At 44.4% G+C, this 17,109-nt stretch overlaps 1 protein-coding gene across 1 annotated transcript in view; it reads left to right on the forward strand.

The window, feature by feature from the left end:
* The window catches only part of VWC2 (von Willebrand factor C domain containing 2), a 79,461-nt gene that overhangs the window by 4,589 nt on the left and 57,763 nt on the right, over window positions 1–17,109 (forward strand). Inside the window, exons 2-3 of the mRNA XM_030294551.1 lie at window positions 1,106–1,115; window positions 10,353–10,361. Of these exons, the coding sequence (XP_030150411.1) occupies window positions 1,106–1,115; window positions 10,353–10,361 (19 nt within the window). The remainder of the gene's footprint in view (window positions 1–1,105; window positions 1,116–10,352; window positions 10,362–17,109) is intronic.

Raw genomic sequence — 17,109 nt, forward strand, 5'->3', positions numbered from 1 at the left:
TGTTGATGGTTTCCTTTGCAGTGCAGACACTTTTTAGTTTGATGTCGTCCCACTTGCTTATTTTTGCTTTTGCTGCCTTTACTTTTGGACTCCAGTCCAAAAAATCATCACCAAGACCAATGTCAAGGAACTTGCTGCCTGTGTTTTCATCTACAAGTTCTGTGGTCTCAGGTCTTACATTCAAGCCTTTAATCCATTTTGAGTTGCTTTTTGTGAACGGCATAAGATAGTAATCTAGTTTCGTGTTTTTGTATGTTGCCATCCAGTTTTCCAACACCATTTATTGAAGAGACTCTCCTTTTGCCATTTTGAATTCTTCATTCTTTTTTCATAAGTTAATTGACCATATGTCTATGAATTCATTTCTGGGCTTTCTATTCTGTTCCATTGATCTGTGAGGCTATTTTTATGTCAATACCATATTGTTTTGATTACTGTAGCTTTGTGGTATAATTGGAAATAAGTGAGCAGGATACCTCCACCTTTGTTCCTTTTTCTCAAGATTGCTTTAGCTCTTTTGGGTCTTTTGTGGTTCCATACACATTTTAGGATTGTTTTTTCTATTTCTGTGAAAAATACCATTGGAATTTGCTTGACAGAGAGAGGGGGGCAGGAGAATAAGCATGGGAGAAGAACCAGAGGGAGAGAGAGAGAATCTTGGGCAGGCTCCATGCACAGTACAGAGCTCCACGTGGGGCCTGATCCCATGAGCTTGGGATCAGGACCTGAGCTGACATCAAGAGTTGGACACTCAACTAATTGAGCCACCCAGGCACCCCTCGGTTTTTCACGTTTCTTGAAGTAGGTTTGTATCACTGTGAACTTTTCCCATAGCACTGCTTTTGCTGCACCCCATAGATTTTGATATGTTGCATTTCCTTTTTCGTTTGCCTTGGTGTATTTTTTGATTTCTCCTTTGACTTCTCTGTTGACCTATAGAAGTTCATTAGCATGTCGTTTAATCTCCACGTATTTGTGACTTTTCCAGTTTTTTTCTTCTGATTGATTTCTACTTTCATGGTAGTTGGAAAAGATGTTCAGTGTGCTTTTAATCTGAAATTTATTGAGACTTGTTTTGTGGCCTAACATATGACCTATCCTGGAGATTGATCCCTGTGCCCTAGAGAAGAAGGTATGTTCTGTATATATCTATTAAGTCCCTCTGGTCTAACGTGTTGTTCAAGGACACACTGTTTCCTTATTGATTTTTCTGTCTGAATGATCTATCCACTGATGTAAGTGAGGTGTTAAAAACTCAATATTACTGTATTGCTGTCAACCTCTCTCTTTAGGTCTGTTAATATTTGCTTTAAATATTTAGCTGCACCTATGTAGGGTCCATAAATATTTACAAATATTATATCCCCTTGTTGGATCGACCACTTTATCATTCTGTAAAGTCCTTCTTTGTTTCTTATTACGATCTTTGTTTTGAAGTCTGTTTTATCCAAAGGCACCTGGGTGGCTCAGTTGGTTAAGCATCTGACTCTTAGTTTCAGCTCAGGTCACAGTCTCATAGTTTTGTGGGTTCAAGCCCCACATCGGGCTCTGCACTGGCAGCGTGGAGCCTGCTTGGGATTCTCTGTCTCCCTGTCTCACTACCCCTCCCCCACTCGCACTGTCCCTGCCTCTCAAAATAAATAAACTTAAAAACTTGGGGCACCTGGGTGGCGCAGTTGGTTAAGCGTCCGACTTCAGCCAGGTCACAATCTCGCGGTCCGTGAGTTCGAGCCCCGCATCGGGCTCTGGGCTGATGGCTCAGAGCCTGGAGCCTGTTTCCAATTCTGTGTCTCCCTCTCTTTCTGCCCCTCCCCCGTTCATGCTCTGTCTCTATCTGTCCCAAAAATAAATAAAAAACATTGAAAAAAAATTAAAAAAAAAAAAACCTGACAAAATAAAATAAAATAAAGTCTGTTTTGTCTCATACGAGTATAGCTACCCAAGCTTTCTTTCACTTCCATTTGCATGAAGCATTCTTTTTTTATTCCTTTACTTGACAGTCTGTGTATGTCCTCGCATCTGAAGTGAGTCTCTTGTAGGAAACTTATAGACGGATCTTGTGTTTTAGAAATCTGTTCAGCCACCCTATGTCTTTTGATTGAAGAACTTAGTCCATTTAAATGTAAAGTAATTATTGGGAGGTATGTACTCAACGGCTGCCAGTCTTGAAGGATTGGCCTTGGGGAGAAGATGAATCTTATCATTCCACCTTCCCCTAGCGCTTGGTTGTCTTTCTAACCTTGGTGATTTTTGAAGGGACCTGATTGATTCTTGATAGTTCCAAGGTGTTGAGGGTGTCCATGTTTCACAAGGAAGGATCTCGGCACCCCCTTTCAGGCTGGCTGGAAGTAAGAGGACCAACAGGCAGCAGATTATAAAGTAGGCGAACATACTCAATCCTATGAGACCACAATCGTAATGCCCGCTGGCCTCTCGCCTAGGTGATCTGGAGGTATCTTCTGAGTGATAGTTTCAAAAATCAGAGCCCTAGGCATCCACCTACCCATCACCCCGGAAAATCCCTTCGTGTACATGCCATTGAACTCCCACTCCATTCACAGAGGAACCTACTTTCTCGTGTCTATCTTTGTAGGTAATTTTTGCCTGTTTATAGACTCCGTATAAGGGGAGTCAGACGTGAGATGTTTTGTGTCTGGCTTCTTTCACTCAACCAGTATTTCTGACGTTCTTCCATGGTTCCGTGCTTATTTGTATATCAGCTCCTTTTTCTTGCTAAGTAGTGCTCTGTTGTACAGGTATACTATAGTCTGTAGATGCATTTCTTTGCTGACGTACATGCGGGTCTCTTCCAGTTCCAGCTGTAATGAATTCAGTCCCATGAACGGTTTTGTACCAGTCTTTGCACGGACATTCAACTTCTGTGGCTATTAGGTGAGCAGTGAGGAGTGGGCCACGCATTAGGTCTGTGTTCAAGGTCACAAGAAATTGGGGCACCTGGGTGGCTCAGTTGGTGAAGCATCTGAGTTCAGCTCAGGTCATGATCTCACAGTTCGAGGAGCCCCGTGTCGGGCTCTGTGCTGACAACTCAGAGCCTGGAGCCTGCTTCGATTCTGTCTCCCTCTCTCTCTGCCCCTCTCCCCGGCTCACACTCTGCCTCTGTCTGTCTGTCTGTCTCTCTCTCTCTCAAAAATAAACATTAAAAAGAATTTTAAAGTCACAAGAAATGGGCGGTTTTCAAGCATTTCATACCCCTTCACACTCCTGCCAACAACGTATGAGACTCCTCGTTGCTAAACTTCTTCACCAGGGCTTGGTGTTGTCACTTAGAACCTTCAGCCTCCTTGGTGTCTGTGCGGTGGTATCTCCCTGATGTCTGCACCATGGTGCCTCCTCGGTGGAGTCAATTCCCCACCAGCATCACGTCCTCAGGGCTTGGCCACGGTGATCCTTTTAGCCCAGTTTGACATGAGATTTTTTTTTTTTTAAAGTGTTATATTCCCGTGGCCAGCTTTCTGAACCATCAGGGTCTCTTTCCATTTACAACCTGGCTGCTGGCTTTTTGGTCCCTGAGGGGCTCCCCTCCCCCTGCAGCTTTGCTCCTGGCTTCCTTGGCTTTGGCGGTTCCTGTCTGCTCTGTGCCCAAGAGGACATACACAGCACCCGGTTAGGGCCCAGGCAGCCTCATAGGGTCTCTTAGCTCTGCAGCCCTGCCCCAAACTTCCCCTGTGCCACTGACGAACCTGTGGAAAGGGGCAGGTGTTGGGTGCAGACCTGCTTCCGAGCTGTTGTAAAGAATCAGGCCGTCCCTGGCGGCCATTAAAGTTGGTGACCGCATAAGCCACCCCCTCCTGACCAGTCACTCTGCCGCCACGAAGACATCTTTTCTCCCATCGAGGCTCATGTCTTTCGTCACCTGGGGCCCTTGCCTCTGAAATGAGTAACACATTAAACAACAACAAGAAACCCCCTATGGTTATATAGCGGATCCAGCTCCTTATTTTGGTGGGAAGGGTGGTGTCCTGAGATTTTGTGTGCTAACTGGAAGCCGAGCTTTCTAGCGGCTCATTTGCAGATCGGCAGCTATCTTTTTCATTATTGTTATTCCCTCCGGTTAATCTGCTCTCAGATCTCTGTTGCTGCTTGTGATGATTTTTACAGCCAGGGGGGTGTGTTTTACAGATTGTCCTCCAGCTACCGAGATGTTTTTCTTCCGCCTTCGAAAGAGCAGTCAACACAACGGGGTGTGGGGTTTGCAGTGGGGACTCTTCCGTCTCGTGACTGTGTTCAGCTCTTCCCTGCAGGGCCCCCCTTCTTCAAAGTCCCTGGGAGTGAATCGGAGGTATTCTCTTCCTCTCTGTTCTTGCAAGTTGTAGATCTTCGTGGTTTTTTTTTTTTTTTTCTTTAAAGTGTAAGAAAATGTCTTTAGCTAGTAGAAGTCCCAGAGTAGAAGTGAAGCCATTTCCATCAGAACCGCTTCCCCCATGGGGTGCTAGGTGCCCCGTGTGGTTAGAGTTCTCTGACCTCTGACATCATGATTTCATCATAGGTGGAGTTCACTGGATGCGATTGCAGAATTTGTGAATTCGCTTTGTGTTACTCTTGCCTTCCTGCCCATTCGCCTGGTGATAGTTTTCCTGGACTGGCGTATATCTAACATTAATTTTTCATGGTTCCTCTCTAGTCGGTGGTTTTAACCTGGAAAGTTCATTAATCTCCATGTCTCCTGAATCCATGTTTTTTTTTTAATATTTATTTATTTTTTAGAGCGGGCTGGGGAGGGGCAGAGAAAGAGGGAGACAGAGGATCTGAAGTGGGCTCTGTGCTGATAGCAGTGAGCCCAACCTGGGGCTCAAACTCACCAACTGTGAGATTATGACCTGAGCCAAAGTCAGACCCTCAACTGACTGAGCCACCCCCAGGTGCCCCAGAATTCATGTATTAACATGAGTGATGCAATAACATGTGTTGTCACCTCCTGTAGGGAGTGACTCTTCTTTTGTGTCGGGAGTCTGCCCATGGGTCCCAAGTGGAGGATACCTGTCCCCAGCCACCCACTCTTCTGTTACTTTTTAAAAATTTTTTGTAATATTTATTCATTTTTGAAAGATAGAAAGAGACAGAGTACAAGTGGGGAGGAGCAGAGAGAGAGGGAGACACAGAATCCAAAAGGGGCTCCAGGCTCTGAGCTGTCAACACAGAGCCGGACACAGGACTTGAACCCATGAACCGTGAGGTCATGGCCTGAGCTGAAGTTAGACACTTAACCGACCAAGCCACCCAGATGCCCCTTCTCCTGTTATTCTTAACAAACTTGTTCATCGTAGTGGTTCTTTGGAGTTGTTCTAATTAATTCTGAGTGAAATATTATTCTCTGTTGTGAAATATTACTCTGTGCTTTTGATTGTTGATGCTTTAACGTTTGAAATTTTGTCACCCACAGTCATAGAAAGGACCATTTGCTACTGTGTGGACACCAGGACTCAGGGACGAGAGGATGAGTGTTGTATTCCTTTAATGTAATTATTTAATCTGGAGAGGAGAAGGTTTTGAGGTTTTGAGGAAGAAATGTAATAACCAAGTACTCCTGGGGAAGGAACTGGTTTTGTTCCGTGTAGCTTAGAGGATCCTTGTGGGTAGAATGAATGCACAGATGACAGATTTGGGCTCAGTGTAAAGTGAGACTTGTCATAATGAGAGCTGCTCACCATTGAAATGGACACTGAGGGGGCGGTGATCTCCAACTGTTGGAAGTAGGTGGTCAAAGACTGGGTGCCTGTGTCTTTCTGACACTGAGAAGAAATTCTGACTACAGCAACAACCTGTTCGGTGGGGGGGGAGGGGGCATGGGTTAAACAGGTGAAGGCGACTAAGGCGACTAAGAGTGCACTTGTCATGATGGGCACTGAGTGCAGAATTGTTGAATCATTATATTGTACACCTGAAACTAATACAACGCTACGATAACTGTAATGGAATTAAAATAAAAAAATTTAAAAATTCCAACTTAGGAAGAATAGACTTTCATTCGAAAGGATTACTGCCAGGTGGGGGGCGGGACCATTGCAATAGGCCAAAATGCTGTGGCCATAAGAGTGGCACATGTCCCCAGTTAGGCCACATAGGTTTTGTTTGATGGTGGAGAGGAAGCAAGGCAGAGAGAACTGGGTGTGGGACCATGGGATGAAGGGGAGGAATGATTGGATAGTCCATCCAAGAACATGGCCAGCGTGGTGTGGGTGGAGGCATTGCTGTCTGCTGCTGCTCGGGCTGACTCTGGCCCCAAATTCAGGACCCTGGAGAGAGGTTGATATGCATTTCCTTCTGATTGGTCACTGGGGATGAAGCAGTTCGGCTAATTCTTCATGAGGCAAGAATGCGGATTTGGAGGCTCTGTGTCTGGTTTCATCATGGGTAAACCAGGAGTATCTGTGAAATTCACTGAAGTCATGTGGGGGAGAGGTAATCCTTTGCTGTCAGCCATTTTCCAGAACGCAGAAGGGTGTGGGGATTCCTTGATCTTCAGATAAAATTGAACGTTGTCAAGATTTCTCAAGTGTTCTTAGCTTCTTGGCAATGAGCTGTGCCCAGGAGTCATTTTCCTTTCCTAAGCCATTTACCAAATGCCCATCAGGTGTTCCATTAGCCCTGGGGTTAAAGGTGTGGCTCATAAATTGACCCTGCCCCAAGGAGATCACGCTAAAAGTGCTCCAGGGAAAAAGCCATTTCCAGAATTGCACCTATAGACTATGTATGTCTTAAGTTGGAAATACACAAAATCCAGGAAATCAGGATGAGCAGAGCCAGGACTAAAAGCATGCCAGGAAGGTGGGGCCAGCACGATTTGCTGATGGATTGGATTGGGGCATGAAAGAAAGGCGTCCAGGCGAACTGCAACAAGTTCAGCCTGAGCAGCTGGAAGAATGGGATTGATATTTGTTGATGCTGAGAATAATGTGGATGCATCAAGATGGTCGGGGATGGGTTAGGAGTCCAGTTGTAGATGAGTTAAGCTTGGCAAGCCAGTTAGAGATCCAAGTGGTTTTGTCCCGTAGGGAATGGGGAGTCTGGAACCCACAGGAGGCATCCAGGCCAGAGAGGAGGATGTGGAAGTGGCCTTTGCATGATCATATACAGGGGCTGGAAAGTTGGCCTTGCACCTTGGGGACAGTATATTGATTGGGCAAGACTAGCAGAGGTCCTCAGGAGTCCTGGATTTGGGGGTGAGGTAGGGTTCCTATTTTGCCAGACAATCCCCTCTGATCCTTGAGCAGGGCTGTTGTGATTAGCTGAATGACATTTTTTGGGTTATGTGGGCCTTGGGGCAAACTTCAAGGTTGACTTGATGCAGTTCATTTGTATGTTGCTCTGTCCTCCGTTCCTCATCCCCAGTGGCTAATTCATTTCCAGGAGGGACTCCATGGGAATCAAAGAGTTCAATTATATGGAGACTGAAGCTAAGCAGAGAACTTTCATCACACATTAGGAAGCTCATGCTGGAAGCTCATACAAAGCTTTAAGAGTAGGATTCCAGTTAGAAAATGGATATTCATGCAACAAGTTAACGAGCAAGTTGGTTATTCAGCAGATTCATTAGTCCTACTAAATGTCAATGTATGTGAAGTATTAGTAGAAAATACAAGGGTTTCTGGCAACATGGCAGACAGAGCTGAGGCTCATGAAACCCCCACAATTGCACATAAGAAATGCTGGATAGAGGTGGCCGGGTGGCTCGGTTACGTGCTAGCTTTGGCTCAGGTCGTGATCTTGCAATTTGTGAGTTCAAGCCTCGCGTCGGGCTCTGTACTGACAGTTCAGAGCCTGGAGCCTGCTTCGGATCCTGTGTCTCCCTCTCTCTCTCCCCCTCCCCTGCTCGTGCTCCATCTCTCCATCTCTCTGTCTCAAAAATAAACATTTAAAAAATGCTGGGTAAATATGTGTTTTTTGTTTTTAAAATACGTAGCTTAGGTGAAAGAGAAAAGGTAAGTAACATCCCCAGATTAATATCAGATAGTCAGTACCACAGTGACCTGGCAGTTTGGGACTGTCTAGAGGCCCCAACAATTGACCTCCTTGGGACAGGGCACTTGGCTATAGGTGACACCTGTAGGGGAGAAAACATCATTCTCCCTCTAATTTTATGAGTTCTTGCCCAAGGCCCCTGTAACAACAAAAGATTGAAAAGGAGAGAAGACTATACATCTCCTATCTACCTGGAGAGACCCAGAAAAACTGAGTAACTCCCCAGGATGGCCCAAGCCACCACCTTAAATAGCATCCTCAGCTACAGACAGAGATGCTGGTGCAGGGGACCCAGTTATGGGAGGTGACTAGGAAAACCCAGTAAACAAGCATAAGGTTGATCTGAGATTTAAGGCACTGCCTTCCCCAATGATAAAGAGTTTCTTGTGATTTAGCCTTCCATCTCTTGTAGATGCAAATGGTGGTTTATAAATATAAATTTTCCTCTTGAAAGGGCACCTTCTGCTTGCAGAGACTCTCTTGTGCCTCTATCCTTTCAAAAATGATCAGCTCCAAATAATCCTTGAGCCAAAAAGGCATTATTTTGGGGGTGGCGTATTCTGCTCCCCTTCACACACATGGGCTTGGGGTATAGATCTTTCTGTGTATGTGGTGGGGACAGGAAGAAACCGGGTTAGAATTGTCAGGGGCAGCAGCAGTGGGCACCTGTGAAAGGGGCAAGACCGACTGTCTTCGGCCCTGTGCATCTCAGGGAGAGAGACCAGTGTAGACTGAACTCAACTCCAGGCCAAGACAGGTAAGAGGGTTTCTAGCGGAGAACAGAAGGAACAAAAGGGGCTGTAGGGAGGTGAAAAAGGAGGAGCAAAGAGGAGGTCAGGGGGCCTGGGGGAAATGGGAAGTGACAGAAGGGTGGTAGAGAGTTGGCCAGCGTGGCTTGGCTGTGGGTTGGATGGCGTAGCGTTGAGCAGTTTCGAGTTTCCTTGAGCAGAGACTCCACAAAGACTGGGGGAGCTGGGGTGGCCTCAGTAGGCCGCACAGGTGGAAGCCGGCCACAGACAGGTGGGTCTCTGCACAGTCTCAGAGGTCCTGTCCCACTTGGGAGTTCAAGACTCACAAATTAACGTTTAGACACATGGAACCCTGGTGGAAGGAAGCTCACACCGCTCCAGGGACTTTGTCCCAAGTCAGGAACAAAGGAACCCCTGAAAATGTAAGACTGAACTGAAAATAAGATCACAATGAAAAGTGGTAATGAACTCACAAGATGGAGCCTAAAATGGACAAAAGACAGGAGACCTAGCACCAACTATAATCGAGGTTGTGAACACGGTGAATAATTGTAGGCAAAAATACTGAAAAAGTAAGTGAAGTCAACATTTTTTTAAAGATTGTTTTTAAGTTTATTTTTGAGAGACAGAGAGAGTGTGCGCAGACAGGCAGGAGAGGAGCAGAGAGAGTGAGACAAATCCGAAGCAGGTTCCAGGCTCCAAGCCATCAGCACAGAGCCCGACGCGGGGCTCAAACTCACGAACCGTGAGATCGTGATGTGAGCCAAAGTCGGACGCTTAACCCACTGAGCCCCCTAGGCACCCAAAATCAACATTTTTTGAGAAAGATAAATTTCTAAAATTGATCCAAGAAAAGAATAAAAATCTAAACAGCCATGTAGACATTAAAGAAAATGGAATCTGTGATTTTGTTTTTAAAAGTTGGCTCACAAATAATAGGTCCAGGTTGTTTTACAGACTCTCAAGAAGCAGGTATCTATTGTGCTCCTATAAAGTGCGTGGTTGAATAAAGGATACGAAAGTGACTCAGCTCTTCATGAGGCAAAAAATCCTTGAAAAAAGTAGTGTCTGAAACTCAGTCCCACGAACACAGACAAAAACAATTGTTACAGAAAATATCATCAAACCAAATCCATCAAAATGAAACAAAAACCCCTTGGTGATCAGGTACCATTTCCTCATGAATTCAGAGATTGGCCAGGATAAGAAAATTCGTTGAGATAATCAGTCACATTAAGGGATTAAAATGAGGGAATGTGGGGTTGCTTCAGCATGCTTAAAAGAAGTTTCTGACAAAACAGTTCATATTAATGACTAAAAAATAAAATCCAGAGGCACCTGGGTGGCTCAGTCGGTTGAGCGTCAGACTCTTGTCTTCCACTCAGGTCATGATCCCAGGGTCGTGGGATCGAGTCCTCCCTAGGGCTTCTCACTGAGCTGGAGCCTGCTTAGAATTCTCTGTCTCTCCCTCTGTTCCTCTCCCCTGCTCAGGCATGTACGCTCTCTCTCTTTCCCTCAAATAAATAAAAATAAAAATCCATCTTAAATAAGGAATAAAAACAAAGTTTAAAATCTGATACATTATAAAGACAAAATAGAAACCTAAAGCAAATATGCTTAAAGGTGAAAGATGTTAAGACTCCTCTTCAGGGAAAAGAAAGGAATTCCCATCATCTTCATTTTTTCATTCAGAGTTTTAGTGGAAATCCTGACAAATACAATGAGACAGGTAGACATGAGGGGACAAGAATTGTAATAGGAAGGGAGGAAGGTGTTGGAACTGGACCAGAGTGAGTCCGTTCTGTGGTGAGTTGCAGCTCGTGACCACACCAGGGGGAGTCTCACACAAAGGAAACTTTATTTGCGGCAAATGCAGAGATCACAGGGAGTAACTTCCAAAGCTGTGTCTCCGTGAGTGGGAGTGAGTGGGTTCCTTCTATTTAGAGGGTTCAGATGAATGCATACTCAGAAAGCAGAGTTTTGTCATATGTGAAGCAGGGCGTAAGGTTGCACGGGCTTACTTGGAAAACATGCCTGTACACGCATCGTATGTTGGTTTTTTTTTTTTTAAGTTTATTTATTTATTTTGAGAGAGAGAGAGAGAGAGAGAGAGAGAGAGAGAGAGAGAGAGTGCATGTGGGGGAGGGACAGAGAGAGAGACAGGAAGAGAGAGAATCCCAAACAGGCTCTGTGCTTTCAGCGTAGAGCCCGATACGGGACTCAATCCCCCGAACCATGAGATCATGACCTGAGCTGAAATCAAGAGTGGGTCGCTTAACCAACCGAACCACCCAGGAGCCCCTGCATCGTATGTTTAATGAAACTTGTGCTTCTCCTAAGGTAGACTTTATAAGGAAGCCAAGGCAACTGTTGATACTTCTTGGCTCGTTTGTGCTGATGTTGACTCGGTGGCTGAGCTCAAGCTGGTTTAGGCTGCCTTCGGCTGGCTAGTTCTTGGTTTGCCCATAGATACTGTGGGGATCTTCTGGGGTCTGAGGCCATTTGGGTTAGGGATGCAGGGCTTTGCTTGTGCATGAGCTGGAACCATATCAGTTGACCTTGAGTCCAGGCTTCTCCAGAGACAGCCTAGTGAGTTTGTTAGTGGGGTCTGGAAAGAACCAATAGGGAGAAACAATTCTCTAAAAAAACAAACTGTCAATTTTCTGTTAATTTAAACTCGTTCAGCCTATGGGGCATGGTTTCAGTTCTATTCGCAGAAGACAGAATGTAGAAAATCCAAAGATTCTAGAGATAAACCATCAGAACTAGTAAGAGGGTTCACTAAATTGTCAGTACAAAAAAAAAAAAAAAATCAGTGGTTTTCCTATGCACCAAAAAAAAACAACTGATTGAAAGTGAAATAATTGGGTTATGGATTTATTGTCCCTGGAAGGACATACACAAACTATTGTCATTGGCTATCTGGCTTAGACAATTATTAATAACTTTTTGTTTCCTTCTTTACAATTTTTTTCCTATTTGTTATAATGACCATAATTTTTTAAGTCAGAAGAAAGAAGACGCTGAAGCCTTTACCATTTTATGAGCAAGTTCCTTATACAAAACAGTTGAAGATGAATTAAGTTGCTTTAGACGAAAATACATTTTCCTTGGCTTTCCATTCCTGGACATTATGTGATAATTTATAGATAATAATGAATAGAAACTGCAGGAGGAGGCTTCGTTAAGTGGCTTGTTTTCATTCAGGGTTTAACAAAAGCCTGTGATGCTATTTCCAGATTAATCTAATACAGGCATCAAGCCATCACTTTAATTTGGACACATTGTTTTAGCCAGATCACCCAAGAGGTGTACTGATATGAAACATACCAGCAAAACTTTTTGAAGTAAAATGAAGAGATAAATGAATAGGTTTGATGGCTTTCATTAATATTTTTACACGTAATGTTTTTGCCTATGGCTCTATTCCAACCTCCAAAACCTACACTTCAGCGTGCACAAAACTTATAAATATCTTTCTTGGGGTCTGGCAAAATATTTCAGAATTTTGATATGCAAAAGGGTATCTGTTCTTTCAAAGAGAAGTCAAATGTTTATTTTTAAAAGTTTTTTTTAATGTTTATTTATTTTTGAGAGAGACAGAGACAGAGTGTGAGCAGGGGAGGGAGGGACAGAGAGAGGGAGACACAGAATCCGAAACAGGCTCCAGCCTCTGAGCTGTCAGCCCAGAGCCCAACGCGCGGCTCGAACTCACAAGCCATGAGATCGTTACCTGAGCCAAAGTCGGACGCCTAACTGAACCACCCAGACGCCCCTAAAATGCCTATTTAGTTGTGGGTACATCTATATCATACATTCTGCTCAGGGAGAAGTCAGGTCAGGGGTTCACACTACATTTGTCCCTGCCCTTGAACAAAATTCAAAGGACATGCGAATGTGCGCACAACTAATTGCTAAAGAATATAGTCAGTAATTACTTGAAGTTTGAGTCTTTGAAGTCTAAGTTATTTGGTTTGTGTGACATGAAAAATTGGCTTTCGAGATGATATTATGTGGCAACCATTGAAGTGAGTTGGGAAACGTAACGAAAACGACCCAGTTCTTTTCAAACATTTTTATTAAACATATTCCATAGAGATGTGAAGATTTTAAATTAAGAATTGCAACTGTGATATTCAGTGAGAGAATATTTAAATAACCGGCGCTCTGAGAAACTCAATGAACCATGCAAACGTTTTTCACACCGCCTTGTGTAATCACACTTAATTAAATTCAGACATTTTTTCGAATAATGGCTGAAAATTGTGTCTGTCTTTTGCAAAAAACTGGTATTCAACGTGGGGAAATCAATAACAAGTGACCGGATCATGTGCTTTACTGTGTGAGGCGAGAGCACCTGTGAAGGACTTTTGGGTCCCCTCTTCTTGGTTAAAAATGAAGATCCTTCTCTCAAAGCATTGCCTTGGGGGTCCCGAAGGCTGGGTGGGGGCGTGGAAAAGTCCTGAACGTGTCTCCAGCCCACCTGCTCAGAACAGGAACCTCGCCAGACATCCAAACTCAGGGCAATCACTGGCATCGTGGGGAATGCATGGAAACTCAAGTTGGGAAAGGTACATTGAAAAAGGAGCTTTGTTTTCTGCACCCCACCTCACCTCAGAAAAGACTTGCAATTGTATCTCAATAAAACCGAGAAAAACTAGAAGACCTGACAACATGCACCCAAGATGCAAAGTGGGAAAGATTTAAAATGTAAGAAATGATGTGATCTGGGAGAAAGGAGAAAAATAGATAAATCTAATAGCAAGGCTGTGACCCTGAATGCTTTCCAGAGGTCACACACACTTATTAGACACGAGATACACATTTTGTTTTGCATTTTCTAGTACCCAAGGGGGAGAGATCTAGTCCATTACGTGATGCGTGGTGCTCGTAAGACCAAATGTATTGCTTAGGAGGATCCTATGTCTTCATTTTTTTGAGACCTCGGAGAAAGTTTCCTGTTGGTCTTTATGGTAGAACATAATGAAAAGCATCCTTATGGAAAAGGCAAGCACAAAGTTCAAGAATCTGTTTACCGCCTTCTTCCGCATCTGTGATGGGTCAGGACCAAGCACGGCTCAGTGGAAGCAAATCAAAGACAAGCCCGAGCTCTCCAGCCCAGACGTGGAGTCTCAGTCCATGGGTCTGGTTAATCCAAGTATTAAATGTACACGTGCTGTGGGATCGCGGGACTCTCCCGAAGGTTTTGTTCTGTATCCCCATCCTGTGCGTGAGCCCGTGATAAGAACTGGGAGACAGAGCCTGGGGTTAGCATCTTTGGTGAGAAAGTGCTGGAGGTCCACAACCAGGAAAGTTGGGGTGCTGCGTGTGACACATTTCTCACTGGAGGCTCCTGAGTGGTGTTGTGCGAGAGGCTGACAGTGTGATTTACCTGTAATCTCTTATTCGATCCTGTCTTGGTCTGCAGGTTGGGCCTCTGTTTCACCTCCTAGGGTGATAGGTTGGACATTTGAGGGGGTCTGGCTGTTGGCAGAGGCGATCAATCCGAGCGAGGGCAGAATGGAAGCAGACTCTTGTCTCTTGGCATCTCGTCCGCGGGGAAGTGCAGCCCAGGGACAGGTGCTGAGGGTGTGATGCTCATGATCCCTCCAGTGGCTGAGGGGCGAGGGGGTCTGCGTCAGTGGGGCCCCCGGGTGCTCCGGCCTGGAAACTGTGCGGTTGGTTGTATGCTGCTCCTCGAGTAGACCGTACCGTGTGCAAGCAGTGGTCTGAGGGAGGGATGAACTAACATCTTCCTAAAGTCATGATGGTCATAATAATAACTGAAGTTTCTTGAAAGACCCAAAAATTTCCAGGATTTTCTGGGAGATTTTTATTTTATTTTATTTTATTTTATTTTATTTTATTTTATTTTATTTCATTTTTTATCTTACTTTACTCACTGTATTTTATTTTATTTTGTTTTGTTTTGTCTTCCTTATTTTATTTTACTTTGTTTTAGTTTATTTTGTTTTGTCTTTACTTATTTTATTTTACTTTATTTTTTATCTTACTTTACTTATTGTATTTTATTTTATTTTGTTTTGTTTTGTTTTGTCTTCCTTTATTTTATTTTACTTTATTTTCTTCTATTTCGTTTTGTCTTACTTATTTTACTTTATTTTATTTTGTTTTGCCTTGTTTTATTTTACTTTATTTTATTTTATAAGTTAAGTTATTTGAGAGAGAGAGAGTGAGAGAGAGTGTGCGAGCAGGGGAGAGGGGCAGAGGGAGAAAGAGAGAGAATGAGAGAGAATCTCAAGCATTTTCCACGTTAAGCACAGAGCCCGACACAGGACTCAATCCCATGACCGTGAGAGCCTGACCTGAGCCAAAATCAGGAGTTGGTTCACCGACGAAGCCTACCAGGTGCCCCAGGATCGTATCATTTAAGCCTGATGGTGACTCTACAAGAGAAATGTAATGTGCATTTTGTAAGTTAAAAAACAAAGCTTAGAAGTAGTGTAGAAGGTGCCCATTGTCACACAACTATTACAGGGTGCTACAGACTGAATTATGTCCTTTCAAAATTCACATGTTGAAGTCCTGACCCCCAGTATGACTGTATTTTGGAGACAGGGCCTGTGAGGATTGTTAAAACTCAAATAGGTCATAAAGGTGGGACACTAATCTGATAGGACTGGTGTCCTTATGAGAGAGAAAGAGACACCAGAGCTCTCTCTGCAGATGCAAACACAGCGAGAAGGTGGCTGTCCACAAGCTGGGAAGAGGGTTCTTCCCAGAAACTGAGTCACCGGCACCTTGATCTGGAACTTTCTGTCCTTCTGAACTGTGAGAAATACATTTCTGTTGTTTAAACCACCCAGTCAGTGATGTTTTGTTAGGGCGGTCCGACCCGAAGGCAGGATGGGAATTCGGACTCTGCGTTCCATGACGTCTTGAACTGATGCCCTGAGCTCTCGCAGGCAAAGGTGATAACTCACAAGAAGCAACATCATCCGGCACATATGGTCTAAGGCCCCCAGCACTGAAGGGGAATCAAGGCTTTGCTTATTAGGAAATGCCTGGAATCCCATCAAAATTCTTGTTTGAACTAAATCATGTGTCACATTTTGGGACTGATGTGCGGAGAAACCAGCATGATAATTGTTGAGACACCTGGCAGCTTGCACCTGGACGTGATCTGGGGAGGAGACCACTTCAATAAGGCAGGGCTGTAACATGGAAACCAGGTGCACTTTCCTTTTCTGGTGCCAAAGGTTCCTTGTGTCGTGCCCCTGGTTGGGAGGTCCGGGATGATACGTGCCAGATCTGTGCAGGTGGGGGGCTTGGGGATCTCTGGAAACATCCTGAGAAAAAAGAGCTGCCTAAAGACAGAGTCACTTGACAAAAGGACCGGAACTGAAGTTTAATATTCATGGACCCCACGTTTCTCATTGTGAATTCATGTGTTTCTAGAACCTCAAGTTACAAACATTCAAAGCAGGTGTAGTGTTTTCTGAGCTAAGTATCCACCATTGTTTTCCCAAATGAATGATCCTCAGGGTCAAATCATGTCTTCCTAAAGTCAAGGTCATGGTGAGACCCCAGGGAATAGGGAGTAGAATATATAGAATATATAGTAGAATATATAGTAGAATATACTAGAATATATACGGCAGCATTGAAGTTATGGTCATCATGAAGCAGCTGCTTAATGGGGGCATCAGACCTTATCAGTGCCTAGTTCTCTACCCATCCACCTGCTTGGCAGAAGTGCTACTGCTGCTTGTTAGCCCCCAGCTTCGTGGGGGGCCACTTAGTAAAACTCCAGTGCAGTGTGATAATGTTCAGCAGCGGGAGGGGGTGCTGTGGGTCACTAAGCACGATCAGAGTTAGGTGCCCAAATTAAGTACATGTTTGGCAATACCTTTGCTTTTATTTATTTTGAGGAGAGAAGGGGTATTGGAAGATTTTTTTTTTCTTCCCAGATAGCTAAGACATGCGCTTCAATGTAGCTCCAAGGAAAGCTCTATGCATCATAAGCTATGTATTCACTGGTTTGCTGATTTTTGTGGATCAGCTGTTCTGGAAAACTCTCATGAGTTTTCAACTCCAGCTTCAATAGACCTCAGGTTCACAAGGAGCCAAGCCCCTCGTATACTTAGTTTGTTTCTCTCCACCTTCTCTCCGGCCGCTGAGGCAACGTGTAGCCTCTGCACGCAGGCAGGTCAGCTCCTGGTACCAATCATCAGTGGGCGAGGAACGCACTAGAGGGGCTGGGGGAGGACAGACCGGAAAGGCATCAGGAGAACTAGAAGGAACATTTTCTTCTTGAGTGGGTCCACTCCCCGCCCCCCCGAAAGGAGAGGAATTAGAAATACTTGGTCTTATTTTGAGTGAACGGAGGAGTGTGGTTTGGGATTTTTTCTGATGAGAC

Source organism: Lynx canadensis, chromosome A2 (genome assembly GCF_007474595.2).
Source record: "Lynx canadensis isolate LIC74 chromosome A2, mLynCan4.pri.v2, whole genome shotgun sequence".
Classification (NCBI taxonomy): domain Eukaryota; kingdom Metazoa; phylum Chordata; class Mammalia; order Carnivora; family Felidae; genus Lynx; species Lynx canadensis.